Source organism: Hylobates moloch, unplaced genomic scaffold, assembly GCF_009828535.3.
Source record: "Hylobates moloch isolate HMO894 unplaced genomic scaffold, HMol_V3 SCAFFOLD_25, whole genome shotgun sequence".
Taxonomy (NCBI): Eukaryota; Metazoa; Chordata; class Mammalia; order Primates; family Hylobatidae; genus Hylobates; species Hylobates moloch.
The window spans coordinates 5269026-5293678 of NW_026652300.1; the positions used below are offsets into that span (position 1 = coordinate 5269026).

A 24653-nucleotide genomic window follows, 5' to 3' on the forward strand; every position below is an offset into this window, starting at 1 on the left:
GAGTCAAAACTTTGATTATCAGCCGAGGGTGAATGGCTCATGCCTGTAATGTCAGCACTTTGGGAGATCAAGGTGGGTCCATCACTTGAGGTCAAGAGTTTGAGACCAGCCTGTCCAATGTTTGTACATCAAAACTACAAAAATTAGCTGGGCATGGTGGTGTGTGCCTGTAGTCCCAGCTACTCAAGAGGCTGAGAGGCACAAGAATCACTTAAACCCAGGAGGCAGAGGTTGCAGTGAGCCGAGATCACAACACTGCACTCCAGCCCCAGCAACAGGGTAAGACTGTCTCAAAAAACAAAACAAAATTTGATTATCACAGGTACTTGCACACGCAGACACAAACACACACACATATCCATTTTGGCAGTTGCAACCAGGATCTTAAAATTACACCAAAGTCCTCAGTTTTTCCTTCCTGTGTCCTGAAAGAGCCCCTCTGTTTTTCTTTCAGGTGGTCATTTCACTTCAATTCCTTCAGAAACACCAGATAGTATGCCACACAGGAAGAGAGCTCAACAAGCAAGCACCAAGTGAAGACTTACAGCAAAACAGCAGTTATAACCATAGGTTTTTGAGCTTGTGGATGCATAAAAATACACACTTGGCAAGTGTATCCTCCTTTAAGACTCCAAGGAGGAAGGATATTGACTCCTATTCCCTCTATAACTGATTCTTTTATAGAATCCAACAAGAGACAGGGTCTTGCCCTGTCACCCAGGCTGGAGTGCAGCAGCAGAATCAGGGCTCACTGTAACCTCCAAGACCTGGGGGAAAAAAGCTACCAATCGGTCTTCCCACTTCCACCTTCCAAGTAACTGGCACTACAAGCATGCACCACCATACCCGGCTAATTTTTTTTGCTCTTTACTTTTTGTAGAGACAGGGTCTCAATATGTTGCCCAGGATGGCCTTAAACTTCTGGGCTCAAGTGATCCTCCCACTCCCAAATTGTTGGGATTACAGATGTAAGCCACTGCAACATAAAATAACCTTTATTTTTACTTCCAGTTATGTATCATAATTCAGTATTTGCTTTTCAATAGTAGCCAAATATTAAACTGTTGGCGTCAACTGCCCCCCCAACCATTTTTCTTTTGTTTCTAAGTCTTTACAAACATCAAAGATGCCCACATCCCGCTGCCTAGTACTTGTAAATGCTACCTGCCAAGACAAAACGACTAAATGTGATGTCAGTAAAGTGACAGTCCATGAAATAGAGATTATCCCAGTGGGCCCTTTAAAGTGGCGAACTGTTCCTGACCGGTTCAAAGAAAGACCACTCAGTGTATCTGAGGGATGGGATCACTAGGCAAAGAATGCATGTGACCTACAGAAGCCAGGAACAGGCCTCAGCTGCCAGTCAGCAAAGAAACAGGGACAGTGCCCTACAGCCATAGACATCTGAATTTCTGCCAATAATGTTAATGAGGAAGGAAACCAACACCTTCCCTAGAGCTTCCACAAAAGAATGCAGTCCTTTCGGAGAGAGAGGCCGGACTTTGGACCAAAAAAACTGTGAGGTAAATTCTATAAGGTGAAAAAAGAGGGGAGGGAAGGGGGGGGGGAGGCAGAAAGAAAAAGCATAACCATGGTAATGCACGAAAAATTATTTTAAAACTCCCTAATTAACACACATTTTTCTTCTATGATTTCAACTAATGTTCATTCTCTCAGGTAGCCAAAAATATCACATTTTTTGCACTTCTGTTTATTCATGTTATTCCCATCATTCTGCCCACAAAGATGATGTGGGTAACATGTATGAGGAAAGGAAAGAAAAGGTTTATTTCCTGGAGGGTCAGAGGAAGAACGGGTGGTACCTAGAGATCTTAAGATGGTGCCGAAACCAAGCCCAAAATTCAAACCCTTCTATTATCCACAAGGGAAAAAGAAAAACACACACACATTAGGAAACAAGAATTCATTGTTTATTTGTGCAAAGAAAAAAAAATATGCCACTACTGTAATTTAGCCACTGCTCTGTTTGGCAGCCAGCCTCTTATCTCTCTCTTCAGCAACAGTAAGTCGGATGCCCTTTCCCCTGGGCAGGGAAATCCAAGGTTTACTACCCTGCAATTGAGAAGGAGATAAAATAAGTACATTAAGGAAGGGATGAAAAGGGAGGAGACGAAAGAAAGCTCGAGGGAAAGACGAAAAAAAGAAAAACAACACTCCACCAAAACACATATGCCTTGTACCTTCTTTTACATTAAGGGGCAGCTAACGGAACGCTACCAAACAAAATTCCCAACAAAATAAAAATTTCCTTATACATGTTTCCTGAGAGGTTGTCTGCCTCTCACTGTTCCTCCCACTCCCCACTGCTGAGCTGTTGAATACGGGTCTTCCTGCTTCTATTTTGTGTGAAGCAATCAGTCAAGAAGCTTTTCATGAACATCTTTTTCTATGAGGCACTCAGTGCTGAGAAAAAAAAAAAGGCCATTAACCTCAGCTTCTCATTGTTTTGAAGTGGAGAACTGTCAGCTCCCTGTCATAAGCTTTACAGAGCTTTCACATGCATCTACTCACTCCTTCAATTCCTTCAGGAACACCAGATGATACGATACACCTGCTTTCAAAGGTACAGAATGAGGTGTCATAATTCAGTACTAAGAAGAGAAATGGCCCCTATAGAGCTGCCAAGTGACACAGCCAAAGAGGCGACAGCAGGCTTCCCTTCTGTACCATATCATCTCTCAAGTACCAAATAGCTGCCAGGGTACAAGTGTTAAGATACCGCTCCCAAGGCTGAACTGCTTGATGAAAAGCTTTTGATTAAATCCCTTGCCCCTTCCTTAAGTCACAAGGTAACGGACTCTCATGTGAAGACACTGTGTGACTCCAGAGGTGCTCCTTCACCGAAAAGGTCTCAAAAGATCTCAGAGCAAGGTCATTCTGAATGAGTAAAGGAAACTAACAAGTGGTATGTGGCTTGTAAATGCTCTTATTCTCAAATTAGCAATCCACTCATAGTCCCTTACATCAATCTTCATCATCAAATACATGTTCAGTGATGAGGTATACGATGTAGCCTCAGAGGGGTTGGCAGACAGTGACCTTAATCCAGCACATACCAGTGGTATAGCCCTGCAGAAGTTGTAAGGCTGAATTTAACTTAATTTGTTATGTGACAATGCCGACACTTCACACAGATCTCCTTGAGAGGCAGGGGCAAGGCTCTAGATCTAATGTTCTTTCTGGTCAGAGACTAAATACAGAGCTTGCTGCACTCTGTGCACCTTATCACAGGAAAAAGACAACAACAGACAAACACCAATAGTGGATGCAGGTCTTTATGCTTTTTAGGGTAAGTCTTCTTAGAAAGTAGTAAACAGAGTGCAAGTCTTACATTGCCAATGACAAAAATGTTGGAAATCCTTGTGGCAAAGCTGTTGCCATTGGCATCCTTCACATGTACCACATCACAAGAACCAGGATGTCTTTCCCTGTTTGTGATCACACCAACACGACCAAGGTTAGCTCCACCAATCACCATACATACATTGCCTAGAGGGAAAGGAAAATAAACAAGAGAGGAGTCATTTTAAAACCAGATAGAGGCCTGCTGTCCTTTAAAACCAATTTAACACAGACAGGCTCGCTGGGACCAAAAAATGGAGCATCATTCCAAAATTGTAATTTCAAGAACTCTTGTCACTATGAACATGCTTTTTGTGAAGTAGACTGCAGTCAGCATTTTAAGGCAAGCACCCAAGGATTTTTCCAACGATAAGCTTTCCCTGCATTGTTTGTCCAACAATAATTCTTCAAAGGCTGAAAAGATAATCATTTGTGGGGGGGACAAAGATGGCATGGAAGAGTACTGGGTGGGAAGAAAGGAAGAATGATTGACTGAGAGGGAGTTCTGAGAACTAGAGAAATTCAGGCTAATCAGAAAGACACTAGACAATAACGAAAGGCCTTTAACTGGACTGCTAGCTAATCCAATTTCTAGAGGGGAAAACTTCCAATGTTCTGATGGCTGTCACAGGGCTCCTGGAAGAATATGTTCATTTCAGATATCTGGGCGTATTTTTGTGGGACATAACCATCTAATATAAGCATCCCATATAGGGCACAGGCTACCATGTCAAGGAAGTTTTATCACAGAATAAGCATGTTTTAAGAAAAAGTTTCCCTCAAACCACTGTTAATAAACACTCAGCCATGAGTCCACTTTTTTAGTGAAGACACATTTAAAGAAAAAGAAAAACCAAAGACATGTCGTCTTTTTTAAAATGAAAACACACCAAAGCCAGAGAATGCAGCCCTGTCTTAATGCCAACAAAACAAAACACAAACTAGTAACCTAGCCTAAGAAACTCCAGGATAAATTCCTTCACAAGAATAACTGTAATTCTTGAATGTATCAGATCTATTCTTTATGTCTATCAGACAACCCTCAGAAAAACAGGCTGAGTGGAAACTAATGTCGAATTTTGTTGTGAGACTCTGCTTTCTTCCTGATGGCCTCACAAGGACAGTGGAATAGAAATCAAAGCCCTGGGTTCAGTCTCTGAGTGAAAGCTGTAACAGGAGACCCTTCCCACCATTAGCTGGACCCCAAAGGCAGGACCCTCACAAACACATGAGCCCAAAAACAATCCTGTCTTCCTACTAACAAAATACAGGATTTAGCCAGGCGCAGTTGCTCATGTTTGTAATCCTAGCACTCTGGGGGGTTGAGGCGGACGGCTCACCTGAGGACAGCAGTTCAAGACCAGCTTGGCCAACATGGTGAAACCCCATCTCTACCAAAAATACAAAAATTAGCCAGGTGTGGTGGTGGGCACCTGTAGTCCCAGCCTCTCAGAAGGCTGAGGCAGGAGAATCGCTTGAACCCAAGAGGCAGAGGCTGCAGTGTGCCGAGGTCACGCCACTGCACTCCAAACAGAGCAAGACTCTTGTCTCAAAAAAAAAAAAAAAAATTGACCTCATATTGTTCTTACTAACAATACTTTACATATAGTGTCTAGCATGGAAGGAACTAAGATACCACAATAAAGAACCACCATCATCAACACAGCATCAAACCAAATGCAGAACTTGGAACTGCCTTCAAAGAGTCTACAAGGACAAAAGCAAAACAAAACAGAACAAACCTAATGTAAATCAACAAGAAGAAGCCCACCTTTGCAGAGTGACCTAGTGGATTTGAAAATCAAATAATGAAAATTTAGTGAACAAAACTAAGAATGGAAAGGAATGGGTTTAAAGAAACATGCCTACAATTGGTCGAAGACAGAATCAGAAAAACAGAAGGTGCTGGGAAGATATGCTCATGATGCACCATGGAAAGACAAATGATGAAAAACAGAGAAGACTGAGTGACTGGGTCTACTGTGAGAAGCTCTAATACAAGTTAAATGCAAGTCCCAAAACCCAAGGTGAGAGGAAGGTTAGGGACAAAGCAGTATGTCAAAACACAATTTTCTAGAATGATGCCAACCCAGATGCATGAAACCCATCAAAAATCTCAAGAACGGTAAGAGGAGAAACAGATAGGATATTCCCACCCACATCCTGCTACTGCCCCAGAGGAGGATAAAGGTGGTGGTTAATCCTAAGCTTGGATGATTTTGATATGCACACTGTAATCACGAGTACAACCACTTAAAAAAAACAGAACCAGATGTGGCTTTATTTCCAAACCACTGAGGAAACAAAAACTAAAATGTTAAAAAATAATAATAATAACAGAGCAGACATCTGCAAAATGGCACAAGAGGAAATGATTATTAGCTCTCCCTCCCCACTAGACACACAGATTTCACAACAACATGCAACCAAACTGCACTGGTGAACACTCCACAAATCAGTTAAGAGGCTGCAGGACCCCAGGCCAGTGCAAAGCCAAGAAAATCAGCACTAGACTAATAGAAACATTTATGGCATTTTACCTGCACAAGATGTTCCACTTCCCCAGCACCGCATAACACATTTGGGAAAAAAAATGCAAAATCCCGGCATCTCCCACAGGAAGGAAACAGAAATGTGAACCATTCATGCAACATTCTCGCTTTTCAAGGGGTCAAAAGCTGCCTGAAAAACTGCTGTCTTACGTGAGTCAGTACTGAGAAGGAAGATAGTTTGGACACCCAGGCTGAGGGACTCAGAGAAAGAAGACAAGACATGCAGGTGGAGTGTGGTGGCTCGGGTCTGTAATCCTAGCACTTTGGGAGGCTGTGGTGGACAGATCACTTGAGGCCAGTGGTTAAAGACCAGCCTGGTCAGTATGGTGAAACCCTGTCTCTACTAAAAATACAAAAAATTAGGTAGGCATGGTGGTGCGTGCCTGGAATACCAGCTACTTCGGAGTCTGAGGCAGGAGAATGACTGAACCCAGGAGGTGGAGTTTGCAGTTGAGATTATGCCACTACACTCCAGCCTGGGTGACACAGCAAGACTCTGTCTCAAAAACAACAACAACAACAAACAAAAAAAAAAACAAAACAAAGATCTGCGGGTGCTGGGGGGACGAGACAGTTGTTACAGCATCAGAGGCCGCACTACACAGACAGGCATCAGGGAATGAAAGAGGTTAGGGACTTCACAGAAGCACAACCAGGAAACTGCACACACAAGTCCAGAGCTGAGAGATCCCCAGAACCTCCGGCCTGGCTGACTGGTGAAAAGTCATCATCCCTGTATGAAGATATCTGGTAGAGACTGGGAGAGGTGGCTGTTTTTCTCCAGAAAAATGAACCTAAACAAATGATGATCTATGAGTTACCTGAAAAAGAATTCAAACTAACCATCTTAAAGATGCATATCAAACTAAGGGAACACAGACAGACAAACAAAATCAGAAAAACAACGCATGAACATGAGAGTTATCAATAAAGTAAAGGAAACCCGCAACAAATAATCAAACTGGAGCTGAATACCTTTAAACTGAATTGAAAAATTCACAGGTTCAGAAAGAATCTGCAAACTTGAAAACAGGCCATTGAAATTAACAAATCAAAGGAGCAAAAAGAAAAAAATACAAAGAAAGGTGAGCCTAAGGAAGGAAGTATGAGACACCATAAAGAGGGACAATACACAAATTACAAGACAATACACAAATTACAAGAGTCCTAGAAGGAGAAGAGACAGAAACAGAGAATATGAGAAGGGGATTTGGGAGAAAGAGGGGGAGGGGCAGAAGATCTTCCAGAAAAACAATAATGGCCCGGGCACGGTGGCTCACGCCTGTAATCCCAGCACTTTGGGAGGCCGAGGTGGGCAGATTACGAGGTCAGGAGATGGAGACCATCCTGGCTAACATAGTGAAACCCCGTCTCTACTAAAAATACAAAAAATTAGCCGAGCACAGTGGTGGGCGCCTGTAGTCCCAGCTACTGGGGAGGCTGAGGCAAGAGAATGGCATGAACCCAGAAGGTGCCACTGCACTCCATCTTGGCGATAGAGCGAGACTCCATCTCAAAAAAAAAAAAAAAAAAAAAAAAAAAGAAGAGGCCCCAAACTCCCCAGATGGGAGAAAGAAGATGGATATACAAATTCAAGAAGCTGAACTCCAACTAGAATAAACCCAAAGAGGCACACATCAAGCGACAATATAATCAAAGTGTCAAGTCACAGAGAAAAAGAATCTGGGAAAGAATCATGTACAAGGGAGCTCCTGCTAGATAAGCACTTTTCTGATAATCTCTGATAACTCTGCCATCCAGAAGACAGAGGCATGACATTCTCCAAGTGGCAACGAAGAGAGTCTAACTCTGTAAAGTATTTGAAGAGATTTATTCTGAGCCAAATATGAGTGACCATGGTCCATGACACAGCTCTCAGGAGGTCCTGAGAACATGTGCCCATGGTGGTCAGGACACAGCTTGGTTTTATACATTTTAGAAGAGCATGAGACATCAAATACATTTAAGAAATACATTGGTTTGGTCCAGAAAGGGTGGAAAACTCAAAGTGGGGTGGGGTGGTCCAGGCTATTGGTGAATTTCAGCATTTTCTGGTTGACAACTGGTTTCCCTAAGTTGAGTTTGCCTAAAGACCTGGGATTGACAGAAAGGGAATGTTTTAGTTAAGATAAAAGATGGTGGAGATCAAAGTTGAAGAAGTCTTATAATGGCTGCCCTTACAGACAAGACTATGACAAATGTTTCTGATTCAGATTTTTGTTAATCTCTTTAAGACTGGAAAGATTTAGAAGAAAACGATCTAGCTATGTGAAGAGAGACTCTTTACAAACACAGATTTTCCCCTCACAAGGAACAGCTTTGCAGAGCCATTTCAAAATATGGCAAAGAAACATGCTTTGAGGTAAAATATTTTAATTTTCTCCATTGTCTTGAAATGTTATGCCAGTGTCAGGCTGGAAAGTAAGTCATGATATGTAGGGTTAAATAAAACCCATCTGATGATAAGTCATGCCCATTTGTAGGGCATGATTCCCCAGACCCCTTAGATAGGAATTTAGGCAAGATAAAAATCAGAGTTCAGTCCTCACAAGAATACCATTTCCAGCAAAGCTGTCCTTCAAAATTAAAGAAAATAAGACCTTCCCAGATAAACAAAAGGCACTAGGCTTGCCCTACAAGAAATGCTGAAGGGAATCCTTCAAGTAGCCAACAAAAGGACATTAGACACAAAACTGTATGAAAATATAAAGATCTCTGGTAACGGTAAATATACAGAAAAATAGATAATCCTAGATCATAATGGTTTACAAATCACTTTTAAGTCTGATATAAAATTTAAAACATGAAAGCATAAGAACCACCATAAACCAATGTAAATGGCTACACAACAGAAAAAGATTAACATGTGGCATCAATAACAAAGTTGGTATGAGGAGATACGGAGATGCAATTAACAGCCGAAAACAGATTGTTTTCAATTTAAGATAATTTATGTAATTCCCTTGGTAACCACGAAGAAAATAACCAAGGAAGGACAGACACAAAAAAATGAGAAAGGATTCAAGGTATTCTTTAAAACACAAAAGGCAAGTAATAAGGGAGAAAAAATAGGGACAAAATATCACAGAACATACAGAAAATAGCAACAGAGCTACACGAATGCCTTCCTTAACAGTAATTATTGACTGTAAATAAATTAACTCCTCACCCTAATCTAAGGACACAGACTAGCTAAATGAATAAAACCAACCAACCAACCAAGGTAAAACTATATGCTACTAACAAAGACCAGTTTTAGATTTAATGACACACATAGGCTAAAAGTGTAGGACTAAAGCTGGTGTTCCAGGCAAATGGTAACCAAAAGAGGGCAGGGCTGACCAAACTTGGTCAGACAAAATAGACTATAAGTCAAAAATTGTCACACAAGACAAGGCAGCTCAAAAATGCTTATGTTACAAAAGAAGACCTCCAATCAAAACCTACCTAGATCACAAGAAACTAGAAAAAGAACAGAATAAACCCAAGTTTAGCAGAAGGAAGGAAATTAAATAAAGATTTGAGTAGACATAAGAGAAAAAAAAAAGAACAGAAAAAAAGCTAAGGGTTGATTTTTTTCAAAAAAAGATTAACAAAAGGGACAAAACCTAGGCTGGGTGTAGTAACTCCCACCTGTAATCCCAGCGCTTTGGGAGACAGAAGCAGGTTGATCACCAGAGTCCAGGAGTTCGAGACCAGTGTAAACAACATGGCAAAACCCCATTTCTATGACAACAATACAAAAATTAGCCAGGTGTGGCGGGGCATGTGCCTGTGGTCCTAGCTACTCAGGACACTGAAACGGGAGAATTATCTAAGCCTAGGGAAGTTGAGGCTGCAGTAAGTAGTGATCGAACAACTGCACTCCAGCCTGGATGACAGAGTGAGAAGGAAGGCAGGCAGGCAGGCACAAAGTTGGATAACTCACACTTTCTGATTTGACACACAATACAAAATGACAGCAATCCAACAGTGTGGTATTAGCATAAAAGACAAACAACAAAAGGAAGAAAATAGAGCCCAGAAGTAAACCTAAGGGTATATGGCCAAATGATCTTCAACAAGGGTGCCCAGAACTCTCAATGGAGAAAGGACAGTTACTTCAACAAATGGTGTTGGTAAAACTAGGTCCCCATGTAAAAGAACAACATGGGGAAGACTTTACCTTACACCATACAAAAAATCAGTTCTAAATGGATTCAACATAAGGCCTCAAACTATAAAGCTCCACAGCCAAAAACAGAGGACCACAAGCTTCATGGTATTAAGGATATGATTTCTCGGATATGATACCAAAAGCAAAAATAGACAAATTCAAAAATGCCTCCCAATCAAAGGAAACAATCAGTAAGGGTGAAAAGGCAACCTAAGGAATGGGAGAAATATCTGCAAATCTTACATCTGATAATCTCCAAAGAACTCCTATAATGCAATAATACCAAGAAATAACCTGACTAAATACTGGGCAAAGGACTCGAATGAGACCTTTCTCTAAAGACATACAAGCACACAAAAAGATGCTCAATATCTCTATTCATCACAGAAACCCAAATTTAAAACAACAACAAAAACTAATGAGATATGACCTCATGCCTATCAGGGTTGTCAAGAAAGAAAAAAAAAGAAAAAATATAAAAAGCAAACAACAGCAAAGTGTGGTCAGGAATGTGGAGGAACTGAAACTCTTGTGCACTGTTGGTGAGAATGTAAAACAGTGGGGCTGCTATGAAAAGCAGCACAAAAATTACTCAAAAATTGTAAAATTATCACATATGATCCAGCAATCCCGTTTCTGAGTATATATATAAAAACATCCAACAGGATCTGGGAGAGTTATCTCCACAGCTGTGTCCGCAGCAGCATTACTCACAATAGTCAAGAGGTGGTGGCAACCGAAATGCCCATCCAGAAGAATGGATAAACAAAATGTGGTGTACACACAATTATTATTCTGCCTCAGAAAGAGGGAAGAAATACTGTCACATGCAACAACATGGATGATGAACCTTGAGGACATTATGCAATGCAAAGTAAACTAGTCAAACAAAGACAATCACTATGATTTCCACTTACTAAGTAAGACAAAACCAAAGGAGTCAAATTCACAGAAGCAAAGAGTGGGATGGTGGTTTTGGGGGGCTATGGGGAGGAGGAAGTGGCAGAGTTGTTTAATGGGTAGAGTTTCAGTTTTACAAGATGCAAGCATTCTGAAGATCTGCCACACAACAATGTAAATATAGTTAACACTAATGAATCATACAGTTAAAAATAATTAAGATGGTAAACTCATGACATATCTTTTTTTTAACCATAATTAAAAATTATTTAGGCATTTTAAACCAAACAAACCAAGAACTACAAAGAAACCTTTGCCCTTATTCAGTTGGTTTCTTCTTACCAGGAATATTGGTTCTGTGAAATTATTTTATGTAAACTCCCAGGATTAAACTTAATAAGCAAGTAATAAATAAGCAAACCAAGCGTTTCATATAAAACAAAGATCTATATATTTCAAATAGAGTTAGGTGGGGGAGAAAAATCTGCTGAATTTTAACAGAGAAATTCATTTAATAAACAAATGGCAAATATTCCATTTAATTGAAGATGGGAAGTCCATGTCCATAATAATTTTAAAAATTATTTTCAAAGGTATGCAAAACTTGACAGAGAAGCATAATACGCTCCTACCTATCCACTCTCCAGTTTCAAAACATTTGAAAACTCATGGCCAGTGTTGATTCATCTTTACCCACGTAGTCCTGCATTGGATCACTTAGAAACAAATGGCCAGTATCAAATCATTTGAACCTGAAGTATTTTGGCAAGCCTCTCAAAAAGCTAAGTCACTCTGCAAATGATTGCTAGGTGTCTTAAGCTTCTTCCAATACATACATGCCTTCTTTTCTCCCTTTACCCAAGTTTGTGTTGATTCTTTGACAAGAATGCTTCCTGAATGGTACTGTGCACTGCCACTACTGGGAGATGCATGATGTCTAGTTATCTCTTTTGTGGTCCCACTGAAATCAACAGGTTTAGACATCATAAGCATGAAATATCCAGTTTAATATCCCCTCTCTCAATGTTTTCCCCTAATGGGAAGGCCTCTCAACTTTCACAGACAAACATTCTTGCCTAACATATCCAGCTCAACAGTAAATACCAGGAGTGCAGGCAGCACAGGCATAAGGTCATAGTGGTCAGACAACAATCAGACAGCTTCAGCGTATGGAGTACTGAATTGAAGACAGCCAGCTTGGGCTCTTTAAACAGTAAGGCAACTGAGGACTTTGGCTGGGTCTTAAATCAGGGTCCAGGTGGGGACTGTGGGGGTGCACATATGCAACAGAACAAAGTGCAAAGGCATCAAAAATAGGCAGAAAAAGGAGTTGTCATTGTTTGTTGTGCCTATGCTATTCTTTCAGTGTTTCTGCATTTCTAGAAATTTCTGTTAAACACACTGGGCAAAATATTTTACTTCATTAGCACATCAGATACTAGCAAGCACTTGGGTGTAAACCTGTCAGGAGTCAGAGTCTGGGGTGTAGGGAGGAGAAACAAATCTGCAGACACATCTTTTCCTCATCACTAGTTTAAGGTTATCTGGACAACTTCAGCCCTTCACCTCAAGGAACACATAAAATTTACACATTTAAAATAAAGTTCCCCTCTCATGACAAACCAAATGGACACAGAGTTTACACAGCTATGGTTTCCGTTCCTGAAAGAGGCCGGGCTGTTGGATGTAGCCCAAAGGAATGTCACACCACTACTCAGCATGAAGAATCCACTGCAAACCCAAGAGGCCATGAGGCAACATACTCTCTCTTATGGAGAGCCAAATGTGTTCTCTCCAATGAAGATGGTAATACAGATAAAACAGAATAAAATAGAAAGAAAAGATAAGTAAAGAAAAGGCAAGGGAAGTGGCCAACAAGACAAGAGAAAGAAAAACAAAAAAACAAAACAAAAACAACTTACCTGTGTCAAATTTGATAAAGCTGGTTATCTTGCCAGTCCCTAAATCAATCTGCACAGTATCGTTCACCTTGATGACAGGATCTGGGTAGCGAATGGTTCGAGCATCATGAGTCACCAGGTGTGGAATTCCCTTTGTCCCCACAGTAATCTTCCTCACTTTGCACAACTTGTACTATACACACAACAAGGAAAACCAATTTAACATGTAAACACAAACTCAGTGCAAAGCAGTCACCCAATCATTATTATCCCACCGATTTTCAGCATTTCCTTAGTCAGAGGGAGTGGTCTTGGGAAAACTATATTAACCAGTCACACAGCTGATGGTCTGCCATACTGATTTAGTAATTGAGACATCTGGGAAACCTCACCAAGGGGGAATCTGTTTCAGAACCCTCTGGTGGCTCCTGGAGGAGTACTCAGCTGAACTAACTTCTGGTCCTTTATCACAGGCCAAAAGCTTGTTGCCTGTACATCTGAGTGGTAACACACAATCAACTGACTGGTCTATCATTCTCTCCTCAGGGATGTTTTTCCCGAGAGAACTCTCATCTTGCAACTCTGGAAAGGCGGCTACGTAGTGCCCTAGCAACAAACTTAACTGTACCACTGCTAAAAACATGATGCTTTGATGACCAGGTTAGGTAAAAACAGCTTTTCCAGCCACCTAGATACCTTCCATACACAATGCTGCTCTTCCTCACCTGATTTTTAAGGGCCACATCCCATTATCTACTTGCCTTAGTTCCTTGAGCTCTGGTACTGTTCAAATGACATCTACCAGCAGAAGCTGTTCAAAATGTCTCATACCAAGTACATGTATCATCCCAACAGTTAGCCAAGCCCCATTATGTTCCAGAAACAATTTTCAGGAGCTTCAAATGGTATACTTTCTAATCTCAAATGAACATAACCCATTTGTGGTTGTTAATGCCCATCCTACGTACCACAGGCTACCCACAGAGTGTCACTGCTCAGAAGTAACAAAATGGGTTTTATTTTAGCTTTACTAGGAGAAAAAGCTTCTCAAAGCAAGTTTTGTGTAAATGTGAAAATGACAAGGATAAATGTAGAGTGCCAGATAACAGAAAACCCCCCATTAAAAGTTGAGAGAAACCCTCCAAAAAGGGCACAATAAATGAACTCCAGGAGCCACTACTTTTTTTTTTTAAATCAGCTCCTGCATTTCCTCTACAGATATTGCACTCTCTCCCTCATCTTTGGGCTCTCAGGACTCACTAGATTTGCCAGCTTGTCGCTGTCATTACTTTTGACCTGCCTAGGAGGTGTGGAAAGACACATGGTAAGTAAAGTAGCCAGATCTTGGGCTCCACTCCTATAAAAAGGTCCCAAGTTCAAATACTGTCCCCTTAAGCTTCAGAGGACAAGATGGGAATAATAATTGCACCCTCCTACATGTAATACATTTATAAGATGAAGGAACATAAAGGACCTAGCAAAGCAGTTAATGCCAGTTAGTATTATTTCTGCTGCTACTACAGATACAACACTATTCAAGGCACTATGGAAATGTGAGGCCATTTAATATAACCCAGCAGTCCAAGAAAGTGACAACACTCCACATGCAGAACTTAGGCCATATTAACTCTATTAGTTAAGGTAAATCTGGAATTCACCAGCCAAGCATATCCAAGCCCACCTATCCATGCTAAGGCCTGGCTCCTAGGGCAGTCAATCTAATGAGTGCATTCTCTTCTCTCTACCTCAAAAGTGGTACAACCCCCCAGGCACTCTCTTCAGTGAGTGTTCAGTTTGTTTACCAACACCAGCTCATATTTACCACCACTACAAATACAAACCCAAGATCATTTTCAGCTTTCTTGGCAAGCAAGTTAAGCACAGAAATGAAAGCTGCCTAGCTCCCAGATCAGAGCTGCCTACTGGACCAACCAACTGGAAACCTTAGATAAAAGAGAGGTCCCATACAAATGCAGAAATTGAAGAAACTCTCAGACGCTCTGTGAAAACATACCAACTAAAACTCTTAAAGAAAGCCAGAAGTAGTCCAAGGGACAATTAAGCTGATTGAGCCCTTTTCTTTCAAAAGGAAAACCACATCCTCCTTTCCCGCTGCCCTGCCAGTACCACCCCCTAATTAACTTCAGGAATACCTTTGGGTCCAGATTTCTGTTTGACCCTAAAGGACAAGACATCAGAAACTTGCCCGCATACATACAAAAAGGTCGCAGTGTGTAAAACTTTTGTTCTACTGCCTGTCATAGTAAGGCACAGCAGAAGTCCTTTGAAAGTTTAGGGCCTGTGACAAGTTTGGATGGGACTTGGAGGGAGTGAATGGTGGCAGGAGAGCAAAGCAAACATACTGCAAACAAAGGTGACTATGGAAATGGACTCAACACCCAGGGATGTTTAAGTAGTTGTCATTCATAAACGTGTAATGAAGGTTATGTGTGTAGAGGTAGGGTCAGTGGATGCTGTCATCAAGATACTCAATAAAACTTGGCACACGCCTTCCAACCACGTATAAATATCCCCATAAGGGAAGAAAGATCCAAACCCAATATACGACCAAGTTCAGCATATAGGATTACGTACCACAACAGAAGATCATCAAGCTGTGATGCTACAGCAGGCAAAATACTTAAGTGTGATGGGGAAGAAGGAGAATATGGACATGACAGAGTGACCAGGGTGCTGAAGGTCTTTGAGATTCACTGAGCAGCCAAGCAGAATTGCCTCAGACAATAAATGGCATACTAAGGGCACAGAGGGTTACTAACCTGCCAGCTTCGGGTGAATACATGTGGATGGGGTACATTATGATTATCAAAGCTCGTTCTTCTCTTTGCCTTCTACTCCTAAGTGGAAAACTACCAAGCTACAGTCCATAAGCACCAGAGCATTGGCCAAGAATCCAAGCTTGTTCAAGCCTAGGGTAAATAAGGTCCTAGAGCTGCTGAGGACTAAGCAGGCAGAGAAAACACATTTTCCCTTTATACCTCCTAAGGCCTTGGGACCAAATCATAAGAAAGAGAACACTACTCCACAGCCTATTTTCTGCCACCAGTGAGGTCAGACTTGAAAACAAGTCTGTCTGCTGACTTCACTCTTCCATCCCCATTTAGGAGAAGGGAAACTTGCAATTTGCCTTTAAAAGTTACTATCCCATCATCAGTACCCCTTCCTCCTGCCTTTGTAATCCCTATCTTTCACAGTGCCAATCCAGTGACCACTTACTAAAGCAGTATTACAAACCCTAGGGCTACTAGTGGACATTCTCAATCTCTCCAGCTCTACTCCCTGCTAGATTTAAGAAACCCTGTCCTTGATAACATGAGAAATGAACTCTGAAATGCCATGCTCTAGCTCTCAAATGGCTCTACACACAGTTACCGAAATCCCTATTACCGATATCCCTATTGTAATAATCACTGCTCCCTATTCAGAATAAAATCTGCCCCTCCAACTTCATGAGGCAAGTCTTTGCATCATGGCCTGCTGAATGCATTCATGTCACCCAACTGTCCTGCACATTTTTTGCATGTGACATCCTGAACCTACTTGGGGATTCTAAAATGTTTCCAGTGAAAGCTAATTCTGTCCCCTTTCCACCCTGGCTCATTAGCTCCAAATATCTCAGGTAAGCCAGGTCCAAGCAAGTTCTATAGCTGTGAATACATAGAAGGCCTATTCACACTTCAAAACCTTCCTGCTGCCCTCCACTTTTCACATACATCTTGTGAAGTGTACTCTAAGAACAGTGCTAAAGGAGTCACAGTAGTTTACAGGTACTGCTGACGGTCAGGAGAGAGACAACAAAAACAAAACAAGTAAAAATACTCTTCTCCTATATCTTCCAGATCCTCTCACTAACCAAACCTTTCTGCATTATAGCAATATCACCATCATGGCATCAAACTTGAAACCTTGGGCCGAAAGGTCCTTTGTCTTTAAATGCAGGCATGAAACACCCTCTGAAAAAGGCATGGCCTCTCCCTTTAAAGGTGCTACCAGTTCCAAGTGGCCTCCCTCCATCCTTTGAGGTTCACTCTGGAACCATTAACCCAAGCTTCATGATGCAGGTCAGTCCTTGAAGCATCCACAGGTAACTGACTGAAACACAGATGACACTCAGTAACTATCCACAACGGAGTAAAATGCCTGTAAGCATACTAATACATTAACAGGTAACAATTCTGTCTAACCTTTATACAGAGCTGACTGACCAGGTTTGCAGTACTTTCAAGACCAAGACTAAGACAGGCTAAAAACTTCTAAACACTTTTATCAAGAGAAGTGCTCCTGCAAAAGCCAACACCATGGCAAGCTTTCCTCATATTCACCTCAAACAACTTTATGACCTGAGCACCAAACTTTCATGTGGCCAAAACAGCTCAGGATTCAGATCTTGGGTCCTCTTGCTTAGTAGAGGCCCATCCTGCCAGGAAACTAGAGCTTCACTAAGGGTCAGGCTGAACATTTCATGAGGGGAACTTCCAGTTGAGTAAATCTCATACCATAGGGGTAGCCTCAACCATCTGCAGAAAACCAATCACTTTTCCTTTGCTCCACAATTGAAAAGACTGTCTTCAGATTTTAAAGATGTGACTCCCCCATCATCTTCTGACCCCACCCCACAATGAACAAAATGTCTTTTGCAGCAACTTGAATGGAGCTGGAAGCCATTATTCTAAGTGAAGTAACACAGGAGTGGAAAAAAATCAAAACTCTTAGGTGCTCGAATGTAAGTGGGAGCTACGCTATGAGTATGTAAAAGCACACAAATGATATAATGGGATTCGGAGACTTGGGAGGGGGCCAGGAATAAAAATAAGTAACTGTACATTAGGTTATGTACAGTTGCACACTACTAGGGTGACAGGTGCACTAATATCTCAAAATTCACCACTGTATAATTCATCCATGAAACCCAAAAACCACTTGAATCCAAAAAGCTACTCAATTTTTTAAATTTAATTATTGTTTTTAAAAGAAATTTGGAGAAAAAGACTATTTGTAGCTGTCATACAGCACCCTACCAAAAGAAAACCTCAACTCTGCCACCTGTCTACTCAGCAATCTTGACGAGCAATGATTTGTAATCACATCACCACCTAATACAACATGCCTGCCCCATCAATACCTTTTCCATACAACCTTGACTGCAAGGTGAGGCCCTGGTCATTCTCCAAAATGAATGTCAAATGTGAGGCTCCACTGAAAGCATTCTACCCTGTCCCTCTCGAACCGTAGATTAAAGAACTCTTCGCTTTAAGTTTCCACTGCCCTTTTTATAACACCCACACAAACCAGTCTGAAATCCTTCCCCACCTGGCCTCTCTTAGAAACAAATGCAATTGCCCAGGTTCCATCTTTTCTGAAACTTCAACTTCAACTGCCTATCCTGTCTGCCAGTCTTTTTCCTTGCCCACCAAAAAAGCACTAGTCTGCACACTCATGGTCTTGACCACCACCTCCTTTTGCACCAGACTCCAATTGTCCAAAAAAAAAAAAAAAAAGGGCAAACATCGCCTCTTATCATAAAAGAAACTCCCTCTTAACAAAGTTACCTCTATTTACCGCCCTCTATCTTCTACTTTGGGAATAACTGCTACCTTTATGAGGTTCAGTCTTCTCAATGTTCAAGAATGACAATCCACAAACACATTTCTGGTTGGTTACTCCGACTTCCTCTTTTTGATTTCTTTAACCAGTGTTTTCTACTTTTCAGGAAACAGAACCTGCACCACCTAGATCCTGTTCATAAACCCTCTGCAGTATGAAATCTCCCTCTCCCATGCACATCCATCATTGAATACAAGCTGCTCAATGTCAATGAGGATTCTGTGCCAACTATCAGACAGTCTCTATTGTAACTCATTTGAGCAGTGTGTCAGTCCTCTATTTCAGTTAGCACCTACTTCCTTCTGTCTTATCATCTACTTGCAAGTTCCAACGCAAGCTGAACCCAAAGCATTAATGTACTGTCCTTCCACAACTCTCTCAAGCATCCATGTATTTCATCAAGATCTGCAACTACCATCTCCTTACCCTACCACCAAATACTCAGTCACCCTGTCCCACATCATCTTCTCCTCTACCCCAGCAGGGGATGCACACCCTAAACCCTTTGTCTTTGCCATCTCCCAGGTGATACTTGTGTCCTCTACCCCCACTGGCAATGGGAACAGGCACTGCCTCAGTTCCCATTACTCATGTGCAGGCTCATCATGGGCTCACCCAAAATCTTTCCTTTCCTCCCATCCATTGTAGTGGCAATCTCACAAAACAAAACAAAACAAAAACCTCATCTCCCATTCTTAAATCCAATGACTTCCATTTCTGTGGTCTTCAACTAATACTAAGTTGTTAAAGGGAAAATTATGTCTGAAATCCATCAAGCTGTTTTCTGAAGACACACAAAATATCCCTTTTCTAGTTTTAATTTCGAGGGTGGAGGGCCATTTGGATGTTCTGTCTCTCCACTAACCTGTGCTACCTGGTGGACTAGTAATCTGCATAAGAAGTCTCCGTGGTGTGTCCCTGATTCATTGAAATCCAAGGAGCCCGCCATTCTCCACTCTGAAGTCACTGTGCCCTTCAACCTGTGGCTCTAGACATGCTGGGTAGGGTGTGACAGGGAATCCTCCCTTTCCAGCTGTCCAAAGAAACAACCAGCCAACCAAAACTTCCTCAAATCTCTTATCTCTTGCACAAAGATAAGGTCCTTACCCTAACCCAAACCCAGAATAGCCATTTGGCACCTGTGGCTACGAAGTGATACTCACCTGGACACAAGCTTTTCAAACGGTGACTGGCCAATGTAGTAGAACCAGTACTAGGTATTAACAACACTCCAGTATCTCCTTCTCCGACTCCATCTCTCCCCATTCAAAAACTCACAGCAACGGCTGGGTGTGGTGGTTCATGCCTGTAATCCCAGCACTTTGGAAGGCCGAGGCAGGTGGATTACAAGGTCAGGAGTTCAAGACCAGCCTAGCCAATACGGTGAAACCCCATGTCTACTAAAAATACAAAAATTAGGCAGGAGGGATGGCACATGCCTGTAGTCCCAGCTACTTGGGAGGCTGAGCCAGATGATTAGTTTGAACACAGGAGGTGGAGGTTGCAGGGAGCCAAGATGGCACCACTGCACTCCAGTCTGGGTGACAGAGCGAGACTCCGTAAAAACAAAACAAAACAAAACAAAACAAAACAAAACAAAAAAAATCACAGGGACTACCAATCTGCATTGTCTCTTGAGACCCAAATTCCTTACAAAAGCAGAAACCAGTCATCAGATTTGAGACTTCCTTGTGCTTTCTAGCTTTTAGACACAACAGGATCCAACACCCAGGACGACTGAACACCCTTCAGGATGCAATTGCCCAGGTTCCATCTTTTCTGAAACTTCAACTTCAACTGCCTATCCTGTCTGCCAGTCTTTTTCCTTGCCCACCAAAAAAGCACTAGTCTCCACACTCATGGTCTTGACCACCACCTCCTTTTACACCAGACTCCAATTGTCCAAAAAAAAAGGGCAAACATCACCTCTTATGTTAAAAGAAACTCCCTCTTAACAAAGTTACCTCTATTTACCGCCCTCTATCTTCTACTTTGCGAATAACTGCTACCTTTATGAGGTTCAGTCTCCTAAATGTTCAAGAATGAACATTTAGGTGGTAGTTCCTACCACCTAAAACAAAGCACCTCATGTGGGAACAATCCGCAAAAACAGAAGGGACACTGCATCAACGGACACTACCAAAGAAGTTAAAAACAACCAAACAACTGATCAATTAAGAAACTACCCAGATATGAAAATATTTGTGAATTCCTATAGGGACTCCAATGTGTTTCCCCCAAAGAAATAACTGAGAAAAAGGCAAGCTGGTTAAAGAAAGTGGGAACAATGTCTGATAAAACACTGAGATTCATCTATAGAATGTGTCTCATATTTAGATGGCATTTGGTCACTGTACAGGTAATTGGGTTATGTGAGAAATAAGGAAGAAGTCACCCCATGACCTTAAATCCAGGGAAAAGAGGAATGGATGACTGAGGGGTGATCCTGGTTTCCAAAGAGGTGTTCCCTACACAGAAAAAAGGCAGGTGCTGTCCACACAGAAAGGAACTCCCTTGAAAAGTTTCCCCGATGGTACTGACTTTGGCCATTAAATTTGGAGAAGGGGGAGTTTAAGGGTTGAGGCAGACATCAGGAAGTCAACAATCTTCTATGTCTAGTAAGTGCGAGGCACCACTACTGCTAACAGTCACAGAAACCTGGCAAGAAAGTATATTATCACCATTTACAGAGAAAATGAAGGCTCAAAAAAGGTTCTACATACTGTTGCCTATGGTTACATAATTAATCAATGACAGGGTCTGGATTCTCACCCAGGCTTTCTCCAGTACCAGACTTTTCCTGTACAGAAACATCTTGTCCCTCAGAGAACTGCTTACTCTGTAGCCTGTTTCTAAACAGCCTCATCTGGAAAATCCACTGCCTTCTATCAGTGTTGGTAGACCTAAGTGCCTGAACTGAACAACCAGACAAACAGGCAGATAGGCACTATTCCCAGAATACGGCCTAAATGCCATCTGGCAACCTTAGCAACAGACCTATCTGTCTGGAAATTACAAAGCTCACTTAAAAGCTCACGTACCTTTGCCTCTTCCACTATGATACGATGAACAGCAAAACGGCCCTTGGTGTCATAGACCAGGCGGAAATGCTCACCTGTTTTCTCAATGCTGATGACATCTGATCACAAACAAGTATAAGGAACATTATTAATGCAAAGTTTCTTTGGCCTGCACAGCAGGAGCACTCTGTGCCAGGCTGAACGTGAGAACATTTTAGCAGTCTGGGGGTCGCCAGCGCTTGATGGGGATGCTTGAATGAAACCAACCAACCAACCCTGGTCCCGTCCCAGTAAATATCATCTAACAAAAGGAATTGTCTATATATATGGCTACTCTACCACTTTCTATGTTGTTGTGCAACGGCTGCTTGAGACTGTGTTCTGGGTTAATGCACTCAGGATGCTGAGAAAACACACATAAGCATACTCACACACACCAGAAAACCAAATGAACAGGCAGTCCTCACATTTAAGCAGACAAGGCTCAAGGCTCTGCAGGTTGCCCAGTCAATGGCTTGGCAACCCCCGCCTCGACTCTGACTTCCCTTATCAGGAGTCCTGCCTTGCTTGGGACTTGGGGTTTTAAGAAAGAAAGCAAAATATAAAAAAAAAAAAAAAAAAAAAAGAAAGAAGAAGAAGAAAGCAGGAAGGAAAACAGGAAAAGAAAGCTCTGTCTTTTCTAATTCAGTGGCTGGATCCTGCAAAGTCTGGTCTGGAACAACTCTCATAAACCAAACATACCCCAGCTTTCTGGACAATACCAGGCTAAAAAGGTGTTAAAAAGTATTGACCAGCTGGGTGCGGTGGCTCAAGCCTGTAATCCTATCACTCTGAGAGGCTGAGGTGGGCAGATCACGAGGTCAAGGGATTGAGACCATCCTGGCCAGCATGGTGAAACCCTATCTCTTCTGAAACTACAAAAATCAGCTGGCCATGCTGCCGTATGCCTATAGTCCTAGCTACTCAGGAGGCTGAGACAGTAGAATTGCTTGAACCCAGGAGGTGGAGACTGCGGTGAGCCACTGCACTCCAGCCTGGTGACAGAGCGAGACTCCATCTCAAAAGAAAAAAAAAAAAGTATTGAGCCTGTCGCCGTGGAAAGAAAGAGTGAACAAACCACTAGGTCAGAATTCCTCAGTGCCTTTCCCTACCATTCCTCTCAGGACACTTTTTCCCTAGATGAGTGTGACCCTTCTCTCCCTTCTCCACTCTCTTCTCCCACCAAGCTACAAATGCATCCTTGGAGATCCAGCATGGTTAGGTCATCAACAGAGAAAGTGAGAAGACAGGGCCAAAACCCTGTTCACTGATAAAGATTCTCTCTCCTTGACCAGTCATTAGCCAGACTCCTCTGAGCCCTATTCTTGGCTGAGCTTCAACTGTGGCCTGTGAGTAGCTGAACCACTAACATGGCTGCTAAAAACTCAAGATGAGCCCAGTCCCCCTCAAAGTGCCTGCCTGAGAAAACTCAAGATTACCAAAAGAATTTACTGCTTTTTTCCAGCCAACACCTGAGGACAGCTCCTCTGTCTCCCAGTCTGTTGGGAGGGTGGGAACCTAACTTTGATAACCGCCAGCTAGCAGCCACTGCTGGTCTCATCCCATTACATTACCAACCCCTTTCCAGCTTTTCACTTGTGCCTTGCCACTCTCTCCCTATCCGTCATTCTCCTTCTGAAATGACCAGCAGTAACACGTGCACAAAGTTCAGTGTCGGATTTTGTTTATCGTTGGCAACATGTAAGCCTCACACCTTGTTTTTCTCTCAACCTGTTCCTTCTTCAAAACAAAGAACCTTTTCCTTACCCATGAATCCAACAGGGTATGTGATGTCCACTCGAACCTTGCCATCAATTTTGATGAAGCGTTGCATACATATCTTCTTCACCTCATCTCCAGTCAACGCATACTTGAGTCTATTCCTGAGGAAGACGATCAGGGGAAGACATTCCCTCAGCTTGTGAGGACCTGTCGATGGACGAGGTGCCTGTGGAAGACAATGGTAGGCAACCGATCTCTCAAGATCCACCCCTTAGATAATCAGATTGAGCAGATGACTTGCCTTAGTTCAGCATTAGCTGAACTTAACTTGTTGGGGAAGAGGAATATAAGGGGGCAATTATTTCATCAATTTAGAGAGGTCTGTCTTGTTAGGAAGGTCACACCCCCAACTATGGAAGTCTCATTTTGTGCCCCTTCCTTTCACAAATCCAGTCTCACAACCATCTCCCCATTTTGCCCTGCTCCAAGCACCACCACCACTAGTACTGCCTCTTCAAACCTCCCTTGAATACAACACTACATCCCATGTATCTCCAGTGTAGCTTACGCTTTACCCACAACCTACAAAGACGTATTCTACTACTTTCTCACCATTCTAGGCCTCAAAGCCCCACACAAGCCCTACTTATGTTGCTGGACCACCTCTTAACACAGACTGTGTGTTCTTCCCTTTCTTGGCTGCTTGCCACCAGTTTAAGTGTCATCAAATTCCCACTCCAACAAATCCTGTAACCTATACTCTTGCAGTTTTAGTGTTATAATGTCCTTTGGCTATTTGCTACCATTACCTGTAAAGGTCTCAAGCTCTGGGGCTGTACTGTCTTTAACTCCACTCCTCAATTATCTCTTAAGCTCGGACCACACAGGAATCCTTTCTAATGGAGACTGTTCTTAAAGCTGCTTCTACAGATCCCTCTTTAGCTTTATCCCTCTTAAAATGGACTCAAAATCATTAACCACACACTTCCATCAACCCCATGGGGAAAAGAGTGGAGCCCACAAGACTGAGGACTAAGTTCCCAGCAAGTCTTCTTAAAAAGAATGCCTTGGCCAGGCACAGCGGCTCACCCCTGTAATCCCAGCATTTTAAAAGGCCGAAGTGAGCAGATCACTTGAGGTCAGGAGTTCGAGCCAGCCTGACCAATGTGGAGAAACCCCGTCTTTACTAAAAATACAAAATTAGCTGGGCTGGGTGGTACATGCCTGTAATCGCAGCTAGTTGGGAGGCTGAGGCAGAAGAATCGCTTGAATCCAGGAGGCGGATGTTGCAGTGAGCCAAGATTGTGCCATTGCATTCCAGCCTGGGAAACAAGAATGAAACTCCGTCTCAAAAAAAAAAAAAGAGTGCCTTGCT

At 42.3% G+C, this 24653-nt stretch overlaps 1 protein-coding gene across 1 annotated transcript; it reads right to left on the bottom strand.

Annotated features, from left to right (window-relative positions):
• Positions 1 to 1909: 1909 nt before the first annotated feature.
• On the bottom strand, positions 1910 to 23504 carry LOC116811469 (small ribosomal subunit protein eS4, Y). The gene is made up of 5 exons (XM_032756497.2): positions 23324 to 23504; positions 21539 to 21636; positions 12894 to 13065; positions 3353 to 3510; positions 1910 to 2073 (listed from the first exon to the last, which is right to left on the bottom strand). The coding sequence occupies exons 1-5, from the start codon at positions 23388 to 23390 to the stop codon at positions 1972 to 1974; spliced, it is 597 nt and encodes a 198-aa protein (XP_032612388.1). The 5' UTR covers positions 23391 to 23504; the 3' UTR covers positions 1910 to 1971.
• Between the last annotated feature and the right edge of the window lie 1149 nt (positions 23505 to 24653).